This window comes from Polypterus senegalus, chromosome 3, assembly GCF_016835505.1.
Source record: "Polypterus senegalus isolate Bchr_013 chromosome 3, ASM1683550v1, whole genome shotgun sequence".
NCBI classification, from domain to species: domain Eukaryota; kingdom Metazoa; phylum Chordata; class Cladistia; order Polypteriformes; family Polypteridae; genus Polypterus; species Polypterus senegalus.
In genome coordinates this window covers 295,054,994-295,073,921 of record NC_053156.1, presented here as the reverse complement: position 1 = coordinate 295,073,921, position 18,928 = coordinate 295,054,994, and the positions used below count along the sequence as shown (strand labels likewise).

The following is an 18,928-nucleotide window of genomic DNA, read 5'->3' as shown; positions in this document are numbered from 1 at the left end:
AAAATTTTGCTAACTTCCTAATTTTGTTAACTCTTCTTTTTCAACCTAGGGTTGCCAGACTAGAAAATTAGAAATACGGGACACTCTTAAAATCTCTCTCTATATTACTATATAAATAAATGTATACATGCCCCCTACACACCCAGACCAATATATTATATAAAAGAAGAGACATACAGTTAGGTCCATAAATATCTGGACAGAGACGACTTTTTTCTATTTTTGGTTCTGTACATCACCACAATGAATTTGAAATGAAACAACTCCGATGCAGTTGAAGTGCAGACTTTCAGCTTTAATTCAGTGGGTTGAACAAAACGATTGCATAAAATGTGAGGCAACTAAAGTATTTTTTAACACAATCCCTTCATTTCAGGGGCTCAAAAGTAATTGGACAAATGAAATAACTGGAAATAAAATGTTCATTTCTAATACTTGGTTGAAAACCCTTTGCTGGCAATGCCAGCCTGAAGTCTTGAACTCCTGGACATCACCAGATGCTGGGTTTCCTCCTTTTTAATGCTCTGCCAGGCCTTTACTTTCAGTTGCTGTTTGTTTGTGGGCCTTTCTGTCCGAAGTTTAGTCTTCAACAAGTGAAATGCCTGCTCAGTTGGGTTAAGATCAGGTGACTGACTTGGCCATTCAAGAATTTTCCACTTCTTTGCTTTAATAAACTCCTGGGTTGCTTTGGCTGTATGTTTTGGGTCATTGTCCATCTGTATCATGAAACGCCGCCCAATCAATTTGACGCATTTAGCTGGATTTGAGCAGACAGTATGTCTCTGAACACCTCAGAATTCATTCGGCTGCTTCTGTCCTGTGTCACATCATCAATAAACACTAGTGTCCCAGTGCCACTGGCAGCCATGCACGCCAAGCCATCACACTGCCTGACTCCACCGTGTTTTACAGATGATGTGCTATGCTTTGGATAATGAGCTGTTCCACGCCTTCTCCATACTTTTTCTTGCCATCATTCTGGTAGAGGTTGATCTTGGTTTCATCTGTCCAAAGAATGTTTTTCCAGAACTGTGCTGGCTTTTTTAGATGTTCTTTAGCAAAGTCCAATCTAGCCTTTCTATTCTTGAGGCTTATGAGTGGCTTGCACCTTGCAGTGCACCCTCTGTATTTACTTTCATGCAGTCTTCTCTTTATGGTAGACTTGGATATCGATACGCCGACCAAGCCCTGGAGAGTGTTGTTCACTTGGTTGGCTGTTGTGAAGGGGTTTCTCTTCACCATGGAAATGATTCTGCGATCATCCACCACTGTTGTCTTCCGTGGACGTCCAGGTCTTATTGCGTTGCTGAGTTCACCAGTGCTTGCTTTCTTTCTCAGGATGTACCAAACTGTAGATGTTGCCACTCGTAATATTGTAGTAATTTCTCAGATGGTTTTTTCTGTTTTCGCAGCTTAAGGACGGCTTCTTTCACCGCATGGAGAGCTCCTTTGACCGCATGTTGTCTGTTCACAGCAAAATCTTTCACATGCAAGCAGCACACCTCAAATCAACTCCAGGCCTTTTATCTGCTTAATTGATAAGACATAACGACGGACTTGAACACACCTGCCATGAAATAGCCTTTGAGTCAATTGTCCAATTACTTTTGAGCCCCTGAAATGAAGGGATTGTGTTAAAAAATACTTTAGTTGCCTCACATTTTTATGCAATCGTTTTGTTCAACCCACTGAATTAAAGCTGAAAGTCTGCACTTCAACTGCATCTGAGTTGTTTCATTTCAAATTCATTGTGGTGATGTACAGAACAAAATTAGAAAAAAGTCATCTCTGTCCAGATATTTATGGACCTAACTGTAAGTTAAAAACATAAAGCAAGGATTTTAATGGGTTATGAGGAAAACAAAAGTAAAAGCATTTGAAAATTATTTAATACAAGCTAAAAAAAAATTCTGTAATCATTTGAAAATATTTATTTAATACAGAGGGTGGCACGGTGGCGCAGTGGGTAGCGCTGTTGCCTCGTAGTTAGGAGACCCGGGTTTGCTTCCTGGGTCCTCCCTGCGTAGAGTTTGCATGTTCTCGCCATGTCTGTGTGGGTTTCCTCCCACAGTCCAAAGACATGCAGGTTAGGTGCAGTGGCGATCCTAAATTGTCCCTAGTGTGTGATTGGTGTGTGTGTGTGTGCCCTGCGGTGGGCTGGCACCCTGCCCTGGATTTGTTCCTGTCTTGCACCCTGTGCTGGCTGGGATTGGCTCCAGTGGACCCCATGTGACCCTGTCATTAGGATATAGTTGGTTGGATAATGACTGACTGGCTTTCATATCTATCTATCTATCTATTATATAGTGCCTTTCATATCTATCTATCTATCTATCTATCTATCTATCTATCTATCTATCTATTATATAGTGCCTTTCATATCTATCTATCTATCTATCTGTCTATCTATCTATCTATCTATCTATCTATCTATCTATCTATCTATCTATCTATCTATCTATCTATCTATTATATAGTGCCTTTCATATCTAGGGTTACATGGTGGTGTAGTGGGTAGCGCTGCTGCCTCACAGTTTGGAGACCTGGAGATTCACTTCTCAGGTCCTCCCTGTGTGGAGTCTGCATGTTCTCCCCGTTTCTGCGTGGGTTTTCTCCCACAGTCCAAAGACATGCAGGTTAGGTGGACTGCTGATCCTAAATTATCCTTAGTGTGTGTCCTGTGGTGGGCTGGCGCCCTGCCTGGGGTTTGCTCCTGCCTTGTGCCTTTGTTGGGTGGGATTGGCTCCCGTGACCCCGTGTTAGGATATAGCGGGTTGGACAATGACTGACTGACTGACAATTTAATACAGACAACAGAAAAATAATATTATTATTTAATACAGGCAGTTAGAAAAAAAAGTGGTCCGTGGCAAGTAGTAACAACCCACTCTGTTGACAGTCACTGTAAGTTGTAATGCTGATCCAAAACTGCACAGCAGCGCGGCTGGAGATCAAAATGGTAGCAGTGTCGCTGTCCTCAGCCAGCCATAGCAACTGGACAAGTTACAAACAGGCAGCTAATTCTCATGTCCTCGTTACATTTGGGTTCATTTCATCAAGAGAATCTGAGAAAAGAAAGTCAAATTACTTATAGAGTTACAACTAAGTGCTGTAAGAAGGTAGTAAAAATAAATTTTTATTACAAAATTTGAAAACAAACTAAATACGGGACATTTCGGTGTCCATGTAAGGTCAGTATGGTCAAATATGGGACATGTCCCGTACATAAGGGACATCTGGCGACCCTATTTGAACCTCATTGATTCTGTTCGTCTTGTTCGGTCTGTGAGAGGCTCGACACATGAGCGCGGGTGTATATTGGACCTTGCTTTACGGTTTTCCTGTTTGTGGCAGTGAAATTACTGCTGCTTGAATTTTGTGATCCCATGCCTGTTATAACTGAGGTTTCCTTACCTTGTCAAACTGTCGACATTTGTAGTGAGACTGGCTGCTCACACGTAATGAACTCCACCACCACTAGCACGCTTTCCACAGTTTTTATGGATGCTGTGCGTTCCCCCCACCTCAGAATTGCCCTGATGGTCTCCAGTCTCTTCGTTTAATGCTCCGCATCTAGCAGAGTGCAAGTGGAAAAAAGACAAGCTTCAGACAAGTGTTCAGTGATATTTTAAGGGACAGTTTATCTAATTACCAGGAAGCCATGAAATCTGTTAGAATAAAGTATTTTTCAGATATTTTCTTTATATATAACTGGCTGAAGTACCCAGCGTTGCCAGGGAGGAAAATAAAGTGTTTGAGAAAAGTATAACTTAAAAAAACACAATTTAAAAAATAAAAAATAAATTAACAAACAACGAAGACTCACGAATGTGCTTGTCTTGCGGTCTTGTATGTATGTTATCACCCAGTTGATGCTCGGAACTGGTCAATTGTATTTAATTTGAAGAGCAACAGGCGGGCGCAGTGGTGCTGCTCAAACATAAAGAGTGCTGGCAGTCACCTCCAGTTCGCCCTCTGGTGGTCATTCCGAGTGTCAACTGGATGATGACGTGCAAAGAAGAGCGCAAGGAGGGGGTGGGTTAGGGTTGATTTCACCCTACAGTAGTTTTAGGCGACCAATGAGAAACACGTGTACCAAGCTTCATGAAAATCGCTCCAGCCGTTCGGACGTGAGGCTGGAACATACAGTTGTGTTTGAAAGTTTGTGAACCCTTTAGAATTTTCGATATTTCTGCATAAATACGGCCTAAAACATCATCAGATTTTCACTCAAGTCCTAAAAGTAGATAAAGAGAAACCAGTTAAACAAATGAGACAAAAATATTATACTTGGTCATTAATTTATTAAGGAAAATAATCGAATATTACATATCTGTGAGTGGCAAAAGTATGTGAACCTTTGCTTTCAGTGTCTGCTGTGACCCCCCAATAACTGCAACTAAACGTTTCCGGTAACTTCTGATCATTCCTGCACACCGGCTTGGAGGAATTTTAGCTCATTCCTCCGTACAGAAGAGCTTCAACTCTGGGATGTTGGTGGGTTTCCTCACATGAACTGCTCACTTCAGGTCCTTCCACAACATTTCGATTGGATTAAGGTCAGGACTTTGACTTGGCCATTCCAAAACATTCACTTTATTCTTCTTTAACCATTCTTTGGTAGAACGACTTGTGTGCTTAGGGTCGTTGTCTTGCTGCATGACCCACCTTCTCTTGAGATTCAGTTCATGGACAGATGTCCTGACATTTTCCTTTAGAATTCTCTGATATAATTCAGAATTCATTGTTCCATCAATGAAGGCAAGCCGTCCTGGCCCAGATGCAGCAAAACAGGCCCAAACCATGATACTACCACCACCATGTTTCACAGATGGGATAAGGTTCTTATGCTGGAATGCAGTGTTTTCCTTTCTCCAAACATAACGCTTTTCATTTAAACCAAAAATGTTCTATTTTGGTCTCATCCATCCACAAAACATTCTTCCAATAGCCTTCTGGTTTGTCCACGTGATCTTTAGCAAACTGCAGACGAGCAGCAATGTTTTTTGGAGAGCAGTGGCTTTCTCCTTGCAACCCTGCCATGCACACCATTGTTGTTCAGTGTTCTCCTGATGGTGGACTCATGAACATGAACATTAGCCAATGTGAGAGAGGCCTTCAGTTGCTTAGAAGTTACCCTGGGGTCCTTTGTGACCTCACACTATTACACTGCCTTGCTCTTGGAGTGATCTTTGTTGGTCACCACTCCTGGGAGGGTAACAATGGTCTTGAATTTCCTCCATTTGTACACAATCTGTCTGACTGTGGATTGGTGGAGTCCAAACTCTTTAGAGATGGTTTTGTAATCTTCTCCAGCCTGATGAGCATCAACAACTCTTTTTGTGAGGTCCTCAGAAATCTCCTTTGTTCGTGTCATGATACACTTCCACAAACATGTGTTGTGAAGAGCAGACTTTGATAGATCCTGTTCTTGAAATAACACAGGGTGCCCACTCACACCTGATTGGCATCCCATTGACTGAAAACACCGACTCAATTTCACCTTCAAACTAACTGATCATCCGTGAGGTTCACATACTTTTGCCACTCACAGATATGTAATATTCGATCATTTTCCTCAATAAATAAATGACCAAGTATAATATTTTTGTCTCATTTGTTTAACTGGTTTCTCTTTTTCTACTTTTAGGACTTGAGTGAAAATCTGATGATGTTTGAGGTCATATTTGTGCAGAAATATAGAAGATTATAAAGGGTTCACAAACTTTCAAGCACAACTGTACACACACACATACACACAGTGACTTTTATAGATATACTGTAATACACTCTACTGTACTTTGGCTGTCCGTTTGTCTTTTCAGGATTTTAAGTCACCTGTAGCTCACAAATCGTTTGAACTATTGACCTGAAATTTGGGATAAATATACTACGTGATGTCTACTATCCACTTTTGGGGTGATGATTGACCTCCAAGGTTATTCCTCTTTTTATTTTTAATTTATTTTATTGTTAAATCAACTTTTGGCAGAGGGCACCAGTGCAGCGCAGGCCTTTCTTTATGGCTTGGCTCTTTATTTTATTTATACTATTACTTATACTATTTATTTAACCAGATTTGGTGTATTTAGTTTATGTATCTGTGTATTTATGGAAGTTGTATAGCAGTTTGGTTAACTTCTATTGTTTTAAATGTGCTTTATAAATAAAATGAACTTGACTTGACTTAATGCCAGTAGGCTAATTGTATCGTCAAGCCTGTTTTTACATACCGTATTTACGCGTGTATCACGCGCACATTTTTCCCGAAAATTAGCATTAGAAAATCAGGTGCGCGTCATACACGAGGAAATGTAATTCTGTAATATTTACTTCTTCTGCTTGGGCTCGTGCTCTCTCTCGCTCGCGCACTCTCTCTCTCGCTCGCTTGCTCGCACACTGCACTCTCTTTCTCTCTCTCTCTCACTCGCACACTCTCTCTCTCTCGCTCGCACTCTTGCTCGACAGTGCTCTCTCTTTCTCTAAATGCTTCCTATACAATCACAACGCATATCGTACATGGGGCAAAACGTGATTTTCTTTGTAAAAATTAGGGTCTTATACGAGGGTGCATGGTACACGAGTAAATACGGTACTTAACACTAGCTCAGCCTACATTGTAATATTGAATAAAGTAGATAAATTGTCTGTAATCTTATAAATGACCATATTTGATGTATACATACCTAGAGACCATTTATCTAAATATTATTTCAAACATTTTTCAGGTTTGCTGTTGTTAAGGTCCTGCCACGTAATACACAGTGTAACAAAAGGCGCTATATTGATGCCTAACCCGACACAGACTCACATCCGAGGCACATATAAAATGAAACTTTTATATTTCTTCACCTGTGGGGCGCGTCTTCCCCGTGTCTTTTTCCTGTAGGGGGTGCTAGCTCCCTAGTTGGAATGAGTTCTTTTGTAATTGCTGCTTTTTAAGTAACCCGAAACTATATAGATATAATATTAAAAGGCAATATCTCTCCCATATTGATATGTCGGTAAGAAATCACATAAGAGAAAATAACTTAGCTTTCTTTAATAACGATTTACACGGCATTATAGACGAAGGAAGCCGTAGCAAGACAATTACCCAGGTGGGATCTCGATGTATAAAGTCTGCCATTTATTGTTGCTACGCTGGAAGGATTCTCTGGACGGATGATGATATCCCCCATCTGTCCTTCAGCTTCGAGGTGTTTGGCTGCTGTCCGAGTCTTTTATACTGATTTTTCCACATGGGTGCCTTTACTTAGGTTCCAAACAAGGAACATACAGAAATAGTACAATGCCCATTTTCATAGTTGTCCCCTTCTCTCTTCAAATGCTTGCCTAGCCCCTGTTCAAATGCTGAGAGCCCCTGTGTGCTAAGTTTGGCCTGGCCTGTACATGTGAGTAAATGTAGAAAATATTCTTTGTACAGAGCACAGTGACATTAAACTTATATTCTTATTCCAGTGTCCACAGTCCCAAAGCACCAAAACACCCAAAAGAAAGTCACCACAATAAACTCTCCTTTGCACCACCACTCCTCTCGGCTCCTGGAGTGGTGGCTGCTGGCACCTTTTATAATCCACCCGGATGTGGCGAAAACACTGCCCACAAGGGCTCAGGAGTCCCAGCTGTAGCACCCCCCTGGTGGCGCCTGCGGGACCCGACAGGGCTGCACCAAACTCCAAATCCCATGGAGCCCTGTGGGAAACCGAGGCACCGGTCCAACCCATCCTGAGGTACTGCACAGTCCATGGCTGTGTGATGATGCGGGTTCACTGCATGCTCCCATCATCCGTCCGGGAGCCCCTGAACCCTGCACCGTCTGTAATGTTACCGATAAGGCACAGCAGTGAGGCAAAAGAAATGGAGCAAGGGGATGGTGTAAGAGAGCAAAGTGCTTTTATTCAAAAACAGCAAACAAACAACAATCAAAAACAAATAAATAGTGTGGTGCATCCTGTGATAAGAATACGCCAAAGACATCATAAAGGTCTGGGGCAGCCACCCAGCTGCAAAATTTTATGTTTTTGAAGCACAATGTGCATAGAACAGAGTCCACAACAGAACTGGCTATAGTAGCCCAAGATGGAGGCTTTAAAGGCCTGGAGAGGAACTGATGTCAGCAAAGGGGCGGGAACCAGAAGTGACGTTATCAAAGGGGCCGGCTTCGGAAGTGATATCATCAAAGGGGCTGGCTTCGGAAGTGATGTCATCAATGGGGCTGGCTTCGGGAGTGATGTCATCAATGGGGCCGACTTCGGAAGTGATATCATCAAAGGGGCCGGCTTCGGGAGTGATGTCATCAATGGGGCCGGCTTCGGGAGTGATGTCATCAAAGGGGCCGGCTTCGGAAGTGATATCATCAAAGGGACCGGCTTCACAAGTGACGTCATCAAAGGGGCCGACCTTGGAAGTGACGTCATCAAATGTGCCAGCTTCGGAAGTGACGTCTTCTGAGGCGCTGGAACCTTGCAGGATTTCCCGGGAAAGGTCGGCAGGGAACTGAGAAAGACAGTCAGCGCACTCCGCCGCCCCCTGCTCAGATATTTTATTATATCTTCCTCAGACCCTTTAGCTGTCTCCTACTCGCACGTGTGTGACAATCCATAAGTCTTCAAATAAATAATCCATTAAAACGTGAAATTTGTAGGTTAAAAAAAAAACACATAAAAAAACCAATCCTTTAAAACGACGAGGTTAAAACAACGCTGGGAAGCAGTCCTTTAAAAACAGCAAAGCCCGTGTCTTCTTTACCTGGCGTCTCCCCTGCTTCTCCCATCTGGGCCCCGCAACAGGAGAGTCGCCCTACCAGCAGCTGACCTTATCTCCGCTCATCTGGTCTGGAGGCCTCCCGATCCCTGGCTTTGGTCGCGCACTCTCCAGACCGCGACTTGGCTTTTCACCCAACGGCCAGGACGCTCACGTTGGGGCTTCTACTTCCAAGTCTGCTGACTCCCGCTGCCTTCTCGGCCTTACGCGGCCAGATGTCCTTCTGCTGGTCACACCCATACCTTCAGAAAATGCTACATGGGATCGACCACTTCCAACTGCCTTAAGTGCTGGCCAAACATCTCTGCTAGGGCTCAACTGTCCAGTTGCCTGCCTCTGTCTCGCTCTCGCTCACACTGCTTCCTGCTCTCTTCCACACTCCAGCAACCTCCATTTTCCTTTCTTTCTCTTTCTACCTCCTCCAGCCGCCTCGTGCTTCTATTTATCAAGTGGACGTGGTAGCTGTGGCAGTCAGCAGCTCCTGGGAACAATTCCGGATGTGGACCCATCACGAATTACTCATGAACCGCTTCGGCCACACACCACCACGCCCCTCGCTAAGCTGCGAGTGCGGCGATTATTTCTTTTAAAAGTGGCCCGTTTAACATGAGCTGTGGACCCGCTATACCACAGGCTGCTCCCCCTGAACATATCCCGAAGGGGCAAACCGGCCGGGCATGCACCCTGGCCATCTGCCAACAATAGACATGCAACATCAAATGTGGTTTTAAACTTACGGTTGATATTATTTGTCAGAAAAAAATGAATGACTTTGTAGTTTTAGTAAGTTGTGTATGCTAACCTAGAATAGGTGAAATCACTCATACAGTGGGTACGGAAAGTATTCAGACCCCCTTCAATTTTTCACTCTTTTTTATATTGCAGCCATTTGCTCAAATCATTTAAATTAATTTTTTTCCTCATTAATGTACACACAGCACCCCATATTGACAGACAAAAAAAAGAATTTTTGAAATTATTGCAGATTTATTAAAAAAGAAAAACTGAAATATCACATGGTCCTAAGTATTCAGACCCTTTGAACCCTCAGTATTTAGTAGAAGCCCCCTTTTGAGCTCATACAGCCACGAGTCTTCTTGGGAAAGATGCAACAAGTTTTTCACACCTGGATTTGGGGATCCTCTGTCATTCCTCCTTGCAGATCCTCTCCAGTTCTGTCAGGTTGGATGGTAAACGTTGGTGGACAGCCATTTTTAGGTCTCTCCAGAGATGTTCAATTGGGTTTAAGTCAGGGCTCTGGCTGGGCCATTCAAGAACAGTCACAGAGTTGTTGTGAAGCCACTCCTTCGTTATTTTAGCTGTGTGCTTAGGGTCATTGTCTTGTTGGAAGGTAAACCTTCGGCCCAGTCTGAGGTCCTTAGCACTCTGGAGAAGGTTTGCAAGGAGGAATGGCAGAGGATCCCCAAATCCAGGTGTGAAAAACTTGTTGCATCTTTCCCAAGAAGACTCCTGGCTGTATTAGCTCAAAAGGGGGCTTCTACAAAATACTGAGCAAAGGGTCTGAATACTTAGGACCAGGTGATATTTCAGTTTTTCTTTTTTAATAAATCTGCAATAATTTCAAAAATTCTTTTTTTTGTCTGTCAATATGGGGTGCTGTGTGTACATTAATGAGGGAAACAATTAATTGAAATGATTTGAGCAAATGGCTGCAATATAACAAAGAGTGAAAAATTGAAGGGGGTCTGAATATGTTACAGCCAGCGGTTGTTCTCTGGCTATTGTTAAATGTGTTTTTATAATGTTGTTGTTCAACTTTTTTGTTTATTTTTTAGTATATAGATATTATGTATTGATGTTGCTTGAGGAAGGTCCACACTAATATCATTGCTGAGGAATCAGATGGTTCACTTGAAGGACATTTTCTCTTTAATGGGCATGTTTGTGTATTTTTTTTTTTTTTTTTTGTTGTTGTTTTGCCGTATGCAATTTCTTGTATTAGGAATTTGTTAGTTTTCACATACCCCTTGAGGACAGAGCTCAAGGTCAGCTATTGTACAGCGCCCCGGAGAAATTACAGGTTAAGGGTCTTGCTCAAGGACCCTGCAGAGTAGGATCTCTTTTGGCAGTGACGGAATTTGAGCCGGCAACCTTCGGGATACCAGCGCAGATCCTCAGCCTCAGAGCCACCACTCCACCTTCAATTTGGGATATTTTAAAATATTTTTCAAGCTTTTAAACTAGTGTCCAATTTTGAGTTACTGTAGACCTAAAAGACGCATAAGTTTGGGGTCTGGCTGCCTGGGATGAAGCCTGTTTCTTGATAGACCAGTGAAGGCCCCCGTGTGGCTCTTGTGGTGTTTTTGAGGCCTTTTTAGCTTTATGTGTGCTGCAATTCACAAAAAAAATGGATTGAGGAGTAGCACAGACATATTTTGAGCAAAGGTCTATATGGAATATTATGTTTTCTATGTCACTTTTGCACCAAACTTAACCTGGCTAGCATTATATTTACGCTCAGAAAAACAAGCCAAAAACACTGAAGTTTTCTCAACAACAAAAAAATGTTATCATGTGTAACAGATACAGTGGAACCTCAAGTTTACGACCGTAATTCGTTCCAAAACTCTGGTCATACCCCGATTTTGTTGTGACCTAAAGTAATTTCCCCCATAGGATTGTATGTAAATACAATTAATCCATTCTGGACCGTACGAGCTGTATGTAAATATATTTTTTTTAAAGATTTTTAAGCACCCTCATGCTGTCTCTCCCTCTCTCTCTCTCACGCTCTGTCTCTCACTTTCTCTCTCTCTCTCACGCTCTCTCTATCTCTCTCACTCGCTCGCTGCACAGGGAATGCACAGGGAGAGACTGAATACGTGCGGAATTCATCGGCGCGTACGAACTGGAAGGGAAACTGGCTTGATCGTAACCCAATTTGTACGTGGTCTGAGATGTTCGTGACCTGAGGTTCCACTGTACATGTAAATACTGTAAAAGATAGCCCGGCCACAGACAGACACGACTCTAGAATGTCCAAAACACACACACACACATTTATTTCACACTACAGTGGAACCTCGAGATACGAGTTTAATTCGTTCCAGCACTCAGCTTGTAAACCGAATTTCTCGTATCTAGAACAAACTTCCCCATTGAAAATAATGGAAATCCAGTTAATCCGTTCCGCACCCCCAAAAATATCAACATAAAAATCAATTTTCCTAACAAATAACACTGATAAATAATATATACAAGTGGAACCTTGGTTTACGAGTGTTTTGCAAGACGAGCTAAATTTTTTAATTAATTTTGATTTGATAAAACGAGCGATGTCTTGCCATACGAGTAGTATGGATACACTTTGTCTGCTAAGCGTCTTGTGACCATAACTGAGCTGATGTTTCTTCTCTCTCGTGCGCGTCTCTCTCTCCTTATCTCTCTCGCTCGCTTGCGCACGCGTCTTTCTCTCTCTCCTTATCTCGCTCAACCGCGCACGTCTCTCTCTCTCCTTATCTCTCTCTCTCTCTCTCTCTCTCTCCTTATCTCTATCTCTTGCGCACGTGTCTCTCTCTCTCTCTCCTTATCTGGCTCACCCGCGCACGTGTCTCTCTCATCTCTCTCTCTCTCTCTCTCTCTTATCTCTCTCTCTCTATCTTATCTCTCTCTCTCTCTCCTTATCTCGCTCACCCGCACACGTGTCTCTCTCTCTCTCCTTATCTCTCTCGCTCGCCCGCCTCTGCCCCTCTCTCTCTCTCTCTCTCTCTCTCTCTCCCTATCTCTCTCTCTCTCTCTCCTTATCTCTCTCGCTCACCCGCCTCTGCCCCTCTCTCTCTCTCTCTCTCCTCTTGAGGGCAATCGTCTCCTATTCTCCGTCTGCATGTCTGTGATATTTTTGGATACGCTTATACAGCGAAACAATGAAATCACAAGCGCACAAACACGTAGATCCTCACGCTACGGGAGAACAAGGAACACTGAGTGAGCTGACGGGCTGGCAACGTCAGCTTGGGTGAATCCCCGAGTCGAGAGAGAGCACATCGGGAAACACGTCACGTATAACCACAGCCTGGCTCGTGGCTCGTTGTGCGAGCCAATGCTCGTATTTAGAGCCGAATTTTTCGCTCATACTTTCCCCTTATCTTGAATTTCTCGTATACAGAGGTGATCGTATCTAGAGGTTCCACTGTATTTGCAAACTATTTACAGGTTTTGCTTAGTCCTTGGTCCTTCGGCCACACTCCACTCCTCTCTCGCAAGCTCTGACTCCAGCTCCCCGATTGGAGTGAGGCGGCCCCTTTTATCACGGCCCAGATGTGCTCCAGGTGCACGATGACGGCCTTCCGTCTGCACTCCCCAGTGTGGCGTAAGTGCTGCCCCAGCATCTGGAAGCACTCCGGGCATACCTGGTCCGCCAGCACTCCCTGGTGTACTGTTAGCACTGTCCTCCAGGATTCAAAGACTGTCTAGGCGCCCAGGGAAAAATAGTGCCGCTCTCCCGCTCCGTCATTCCTCTAGGCGTCCCGGCGGGGCAGGATCACTGGCCATCTATCATAATACTAAAACGTTAACATAAATACAGTAGGAAAGGTACGTTCAGTGTCCACTTCTGTGCAGTTTGCAGTATCAGAACACATCCTTCACGTGATATGCTTTGAAACAGTCACCAACACACAGTCTGATGATTTATCTGTAGCATGTTATTTTATTCACTAGATGTCCTGAGCATTGGCCAGACTTAACATTGTACTGTATATTGGAGCACAACAGCTTTCCACGAGTCTCACTCAGGGTTAATTATTTTTACACAGGATTCTGAGCCCAAGACATGCCAAGGAGGTTAATAATAACATAATAATGTCCTGAGAAGAGATTGATTTTTCTGAATGTTTTAAAGAGATGAATAGGCCTCTAAATACCACCAGCCTGACCAAGACCTCACCCCCAATCTCAAAAGGCAGTGAAAAGCCTCCACCCCATAGGGGGCTCTTCCCAAAAAAAAATCCACCTCCAGCTTCTTCCAGTCCATGGACATTACACTGTGCTGCAGTGACCAACTATCTACTAATGTATCAGACAAATACATAACATGACTATGGAAAGACAGAAAGAAAAAGATCCTTAACAAGCACTTGACACTGAGAGAAAATAGAAAAGTAAAATTGCTGTTATCAATTCAGGAGCTCCACATCTGAACTTTACTGGTAATTGTAAACATAGTGCCTCCTGATGGTCTCCCCAACACCAGTTTTTACTGAATGGTCTCAAACCCAAGATCTCGCCAGGCTTAGTTTCAGGTGGTTTAACTATTCTGAAGTGCAGATGATTAGGGCCACTGGCCAATTCTGCCATTTTTATTGGATGAAAAGCGTTTATTTGTTCAAAAATATAGAAGTGTGAAAGGGGCTTACTTCCTCAATTTCTTTCAAAATACAAATTTGTTATTTTTGAAATTAAATGAATTTTTTTACACAATGGTGGCACGCATTCATTTGTCATGAAACCTTGAGTGATGACAATTTGGAGCGTAATTTAAACCCAAATGAATCTGATCAATGAGAACATTTCAATATGCTAGTCAAAGAAATGATGGGACGTGATCACATACAATACAATACAATACAGTTTATTTTTGTGTTGCCCAAAATCACACAGGAAGTGCCGCAATGGGCTTTAACAGGCCTTTCCTCTTGACAGCCCCCCAACCTTGACTCTCTAAGATGACAAGAAAAAACTCCCAAAAAAAAAAACCTTGTAGGGAAAAAATGAATGAGAAACTTTAGGAAAGGCAGTTCAAAGAGAGACCCCTTTCCAGGTAGGTCGGGTGTGCAGTGGGTGTCAAAAAGAAAAAGGGGGTCAATACAACACAATACACAGAACAGAACAGAAGTAATCCTCAATACAGCATAAAAATACAATTTTTAGAAGTACGGAGCAGAATTTAACAGTGGATGATATCACATAATTAAGATTTGGATATTTTTAGAGTCCTGGAGACCTCATCCATCAAGCTGCCTCCCCCATTTGGCCATTCCACGGCTGGAACGTTGCTCGGCCAGCCAATCTGATGAAAGGACTCCTCTTTCCCATGATTCCTACAATCCTCCATCAGGGATGACTTTACTTTAGGCAGGCAAACAACTTGGCAGGTGGGCCGTGGCACCAAGTGCCACATTTGAGTACCGAGAAGAGAAACATGTTATTTGTGTTTTAGTGCTAATGACTGACAACAGAGATGCAGTTTGTACAGTTAATCAGCAGCTCTAGTCAGGGTGTGCTAAACTGAAGTAGTGAGTCTTTAGGCTGGGATTTGAAAGCTGAGACTGAAGGGGCATCTCTTATAGTAGCAGGCAGACCACTCCACAGTTTAGGGGGTCCTGTAACTAAAAGCTCGACCTCCCACTGTTATTTTATTAGGGTTAGGGTTGGAATCATAAGCAGACTGGCATGCTGAAATCTTAATGTGCGCTCAGGTTTGTAAGTCATGATAAGTTCAGATAAGTAAGCCATACCCCGGCCATTTAATGCTTTATATGTTAAAAGGAGGATTTTGAAATCTGCCCTAAACTTAACCGGGAGCCAGTGTAACGACTCTAGAACTGGGGTTATGTCTTCGTATTTTCTTGTTCTTGTAATAATTTTTGCAGCAGCATTTTGGATTAACTGGAGGCTGAATAAAGAACAGTTTGAACATCCAGTGAACACCGCATTGCAGTAGTCAATCCTGCTAGAAATACAGGCATGAATTAATTTTTCAGAAAATTTGATTCTCATTAATTAATTAATCATCACTGAGATGTTTCTGCACCTTATGCAGATAAATGCATGAATTAATTTCTCAGAATCCTGTTTATTTAGAAAGTGCCTTAATTTCCTAACATTTTTAAGATGGAAGATCACATGTGGACCTTTGCCTGATTAACAAATTGCTCATCAAAGCATTCATTCATTTTGTAGGTTTGGGGGAAATGGAAATCTGCTGAGGTGAATTCACTGCTGGTCATTTTGGCTGCCCTCAGGTCCTAATCTGGGATCCTAAGTTGGGTAGTCATGTGGTGGGTGTGCCAATGTGCTGTACCAGCGCCCGCTCCTAGTCGTGTTCATGTTTTTTTCTGTGTAAAAACTGTGGAAATTCAGGCAAGGATGTTTCTTGTTTAGAATTAGAATAGAGAGGGACACTATAGAAGTTGTTTTTTCATCATTAATAATAATAATAATAATGACATTTACTTATATAGAGGCCCTGCGGTAGGCTGGCACCCTGCCTGGGGTTTGTTTCCTGCCTTGTGGCCTGTGTTGGCTGGGATTGGCTCCAGCAGCCGCCCCTGACCCTGTGTGTGTGTATGTGTGTGTGTGTGTGCCCTGCGGTGGGCTGGCGCCCTGCCCGGGGTTTGTTTCCTGCCTTGCTCCCTGTGTTGGTTGGGATTGGCTCCGGCAGACCCCCGTGATCCTGTAGTCAGGATATAGCACATTGGATAATGACTGACTGACTGACTGACTTATATCGAGCTTTTCTAACCTACTGCGAGGACAGTAGGGAGCCATTTCAGCCACCACCAATGTGTGGCATCCACATGGATGATGCAAAGACAACTATTCACACGCTGGTACGCTTACCATACATTAGCTCTTAGCTGGTGAGGCAGACAGTAAGGGACACGGGAAGATTAGGGGGCCAGAATGACCAGGCCATGGTGGGCACTTTAGCCAAGAATTGGCAAACACCCTTCTCTTTTCAAAAGATGCCAACAGATCTTTCATGACCACACAGAGTCAGGGTTTTGATATTACATTGTGCCCATTTTTAAAGCACAGCGCCCCCAGCTTTGGGGCATTGAGATCCACACATAAACCACAGGGTGACTGCCGCCTGATGGTCTCCCCAACACCAAGTTTTTACCGAATGGTCTCAAACCCAAGATCTCGCCAGGCTTAGTTTCAGGTGGTTTAACTATTCTGAAGTGCAGATGATTAGGGTCACTGGCCAATTCTGCCATTTTTATTGGATGAAAAGCGTTTATCTGTTCAAAAATACAGAAATGTCAAAGGGGCTTGCTTCCTCAATTCCTTTCAAAATGCAAATTTGTTATTTTTGAAATGAAATGTACTTTTTACACAATGGTGGCACGCATTCATTTGTCATGAAACCTTGAGTGATCATAATTTGGAGCGTAATTTACACCCAAAGGCATCTGATCAATGAGAACATGTCAATATGCTAGTCACAGAAATGATGGGATGTGATCACATGTGCACCTTTGCCTGATTAACAAATGGCTCATCAAAGCATTCATTCATTTTGTAGGTTTTGGGGAAATGGGAAGCTGCTGAGGTGAGTTCACTGCTGGTCATTTTGAGATTGTAATCTTCCTCTCTTCTGTCTCTCCCTCCCCTTCCAGGCCTGTGCTCCTTGGCCTCCCTGCTCTCCCTCGCCTGGGTGCTAGCGTCGTACCACAAGCTCCTGAGAGACTCACGGGACGACAAGAAAAGTATGAGCTACCGGGGAGCTTTAATCCACATTTTTTGGCGCCTGTTCACCATCTCCTCCAGGGTGCTTTCCTTTGCTCTGTTTGCCTCTATCTTCCAACTGTATTTTGGGATCTTCGTGGTGGTCCACTGGTGCGTAATGGCCTTCTGGATTGTCCACGGGGGCACAGATTTCTGCATGTCCAAGTGGGAGGAGGTCCTCTTCAATATGGTGGTGGGTATCGTTTATATCTTTTGCTGGTTCAACGTCAAGGAAGGCAGGACCCGATACCGCATGGTAGCTTACTATGCGGTGGTGCTCACAGAGAACGCTGCCTTGACGTTTCTGTGGTATTTCTACAGGGATCCCGATGCCACCGACTCTTATGCAGTGCCCGCCCTCTGCGGCGTGTTTCTTAGCTTTGCCACAGGAGTGGTTTTCATGCTTCTCTATTATGGTGTTCTTCACCCTATGGGCCCCCGAGCCAGGATCCTGGCCAGCTCCTGTTGCGCTGAGCTGCTGTGGGGACTACCTTTGCCTCCAGAGGCCGAGCCTATGGCTTCCACCCCGGGGCCAAGGGGTTCCCAAGCTACCCCTACTAGAGGGGGCTCCACTGGGGATCAGCAGCAACAACAAGAGGATCTTACAGCCGAAACCTGCCTGCCCGTTTTCCAGGTGAGACCAACGGTGCCAACCACCCCTATGGGAAGACCCTACCACCCCGAGGGTCCCCTCATTAAGATCGACATGCCAAGGAAAAGGTACCCAGCCTGGGACGCTCACTTTGTAGACCGCAGGCTGAGAAGGACTATTAACATCCTGCAGTACATCACCCCCAATGCGGTAGGGATAAGGTACAGGGATGGACCTCTGCTCTATGAGCTCCTCCAGTACGAGTCATCGCTTTGAGGGTTTGCTCTTTGTGTCTTTCAATCTGTCTCTCTTTCTCTTTCTCTCTCTCTCTCTCTCTGTCTTTTTCCAGTGTTTTATTTTATTGTCAAAACAGTGGATACTTTTTTTTTTATTTATTGTTTTTTTTCATTTTCTTACACATACACAACACTTAAAACAACAGAAAAAAACAAAAAAAAACAAAAGAAAACCAGAAAAAATGTTACAAAAAGAAATCTGCACAGAAGCGTCTGATTTTCTGGTTCATGTCTGTAAATACGACTGTGTTTTTTTATGTATGAAAGCAAACAAGACAACCTGTTTTCTTTGCTCATTTTTTTCTATTCGAAACAAAAGATAGCAGTTCAATTCTATACTTTATTGTGTGGCAAAAAAAAACAAAAAAAAAAAACAAAACAAAAAAACAATAATAATGAAAGGTGTCTTCACCCTGCTGTTTTATATACGAGGGCATTCTGAGAGTGATGGAGGACAAAAAAGGGAACTTGAAATGCATGCAAGCAGCTGGCAGCAGACCCCTCCGCAGTGGGCACTGAGGCCTTCAGACGCCCGCTAACGAGAAACTTTGGCATTGCAGTCAAAAGGGCATTTACCTTTTGTTAAAAGTACTCAACTTCACGGGGGGGTCCAACTCTGGTCCTGGAGGGCCTCAGTGGCTGCAGGTTTTCATACTTGAGCATCTTCTTCATTAGTGACCAGTGTTTGCTGCTAATTAACTTCTTTTTGCCTTCGTTTTAATCAACTTGACTCCGCCACCCCTTAGTTGGCTCTTTTTCCTTAACTAGCAGGCAAATGATATTGAGACACAAAGCGAGCCGC

At 43.5% G+C, this 18,928-nt stretch overlaps 1 protein-coding gene across 1 annotated transcript in view; it reads left to right on the top strand.

Annotated features, from left to right (window-relative positions):
* xkr6b (XK, Kell blood group complex subunit-related family, member 6b) overlaps positions 1–18,106 on the top strand; it is a 333,932-nt gene extending 315,826 nt beyond the window's left edge. Inside the window, exon 3 of the mRNA XM_039749461.1 lies at positions 17,130–18,106. Coding sequence (XP_039605395.1) covers positions 17,130–18,106 — 977 coding nt within the window. The remainder of the gene's footprint in view (positions 1–17,129) is intronic.
* Positions 18,107–18,928: the final 822 nt, after the last annotated feature.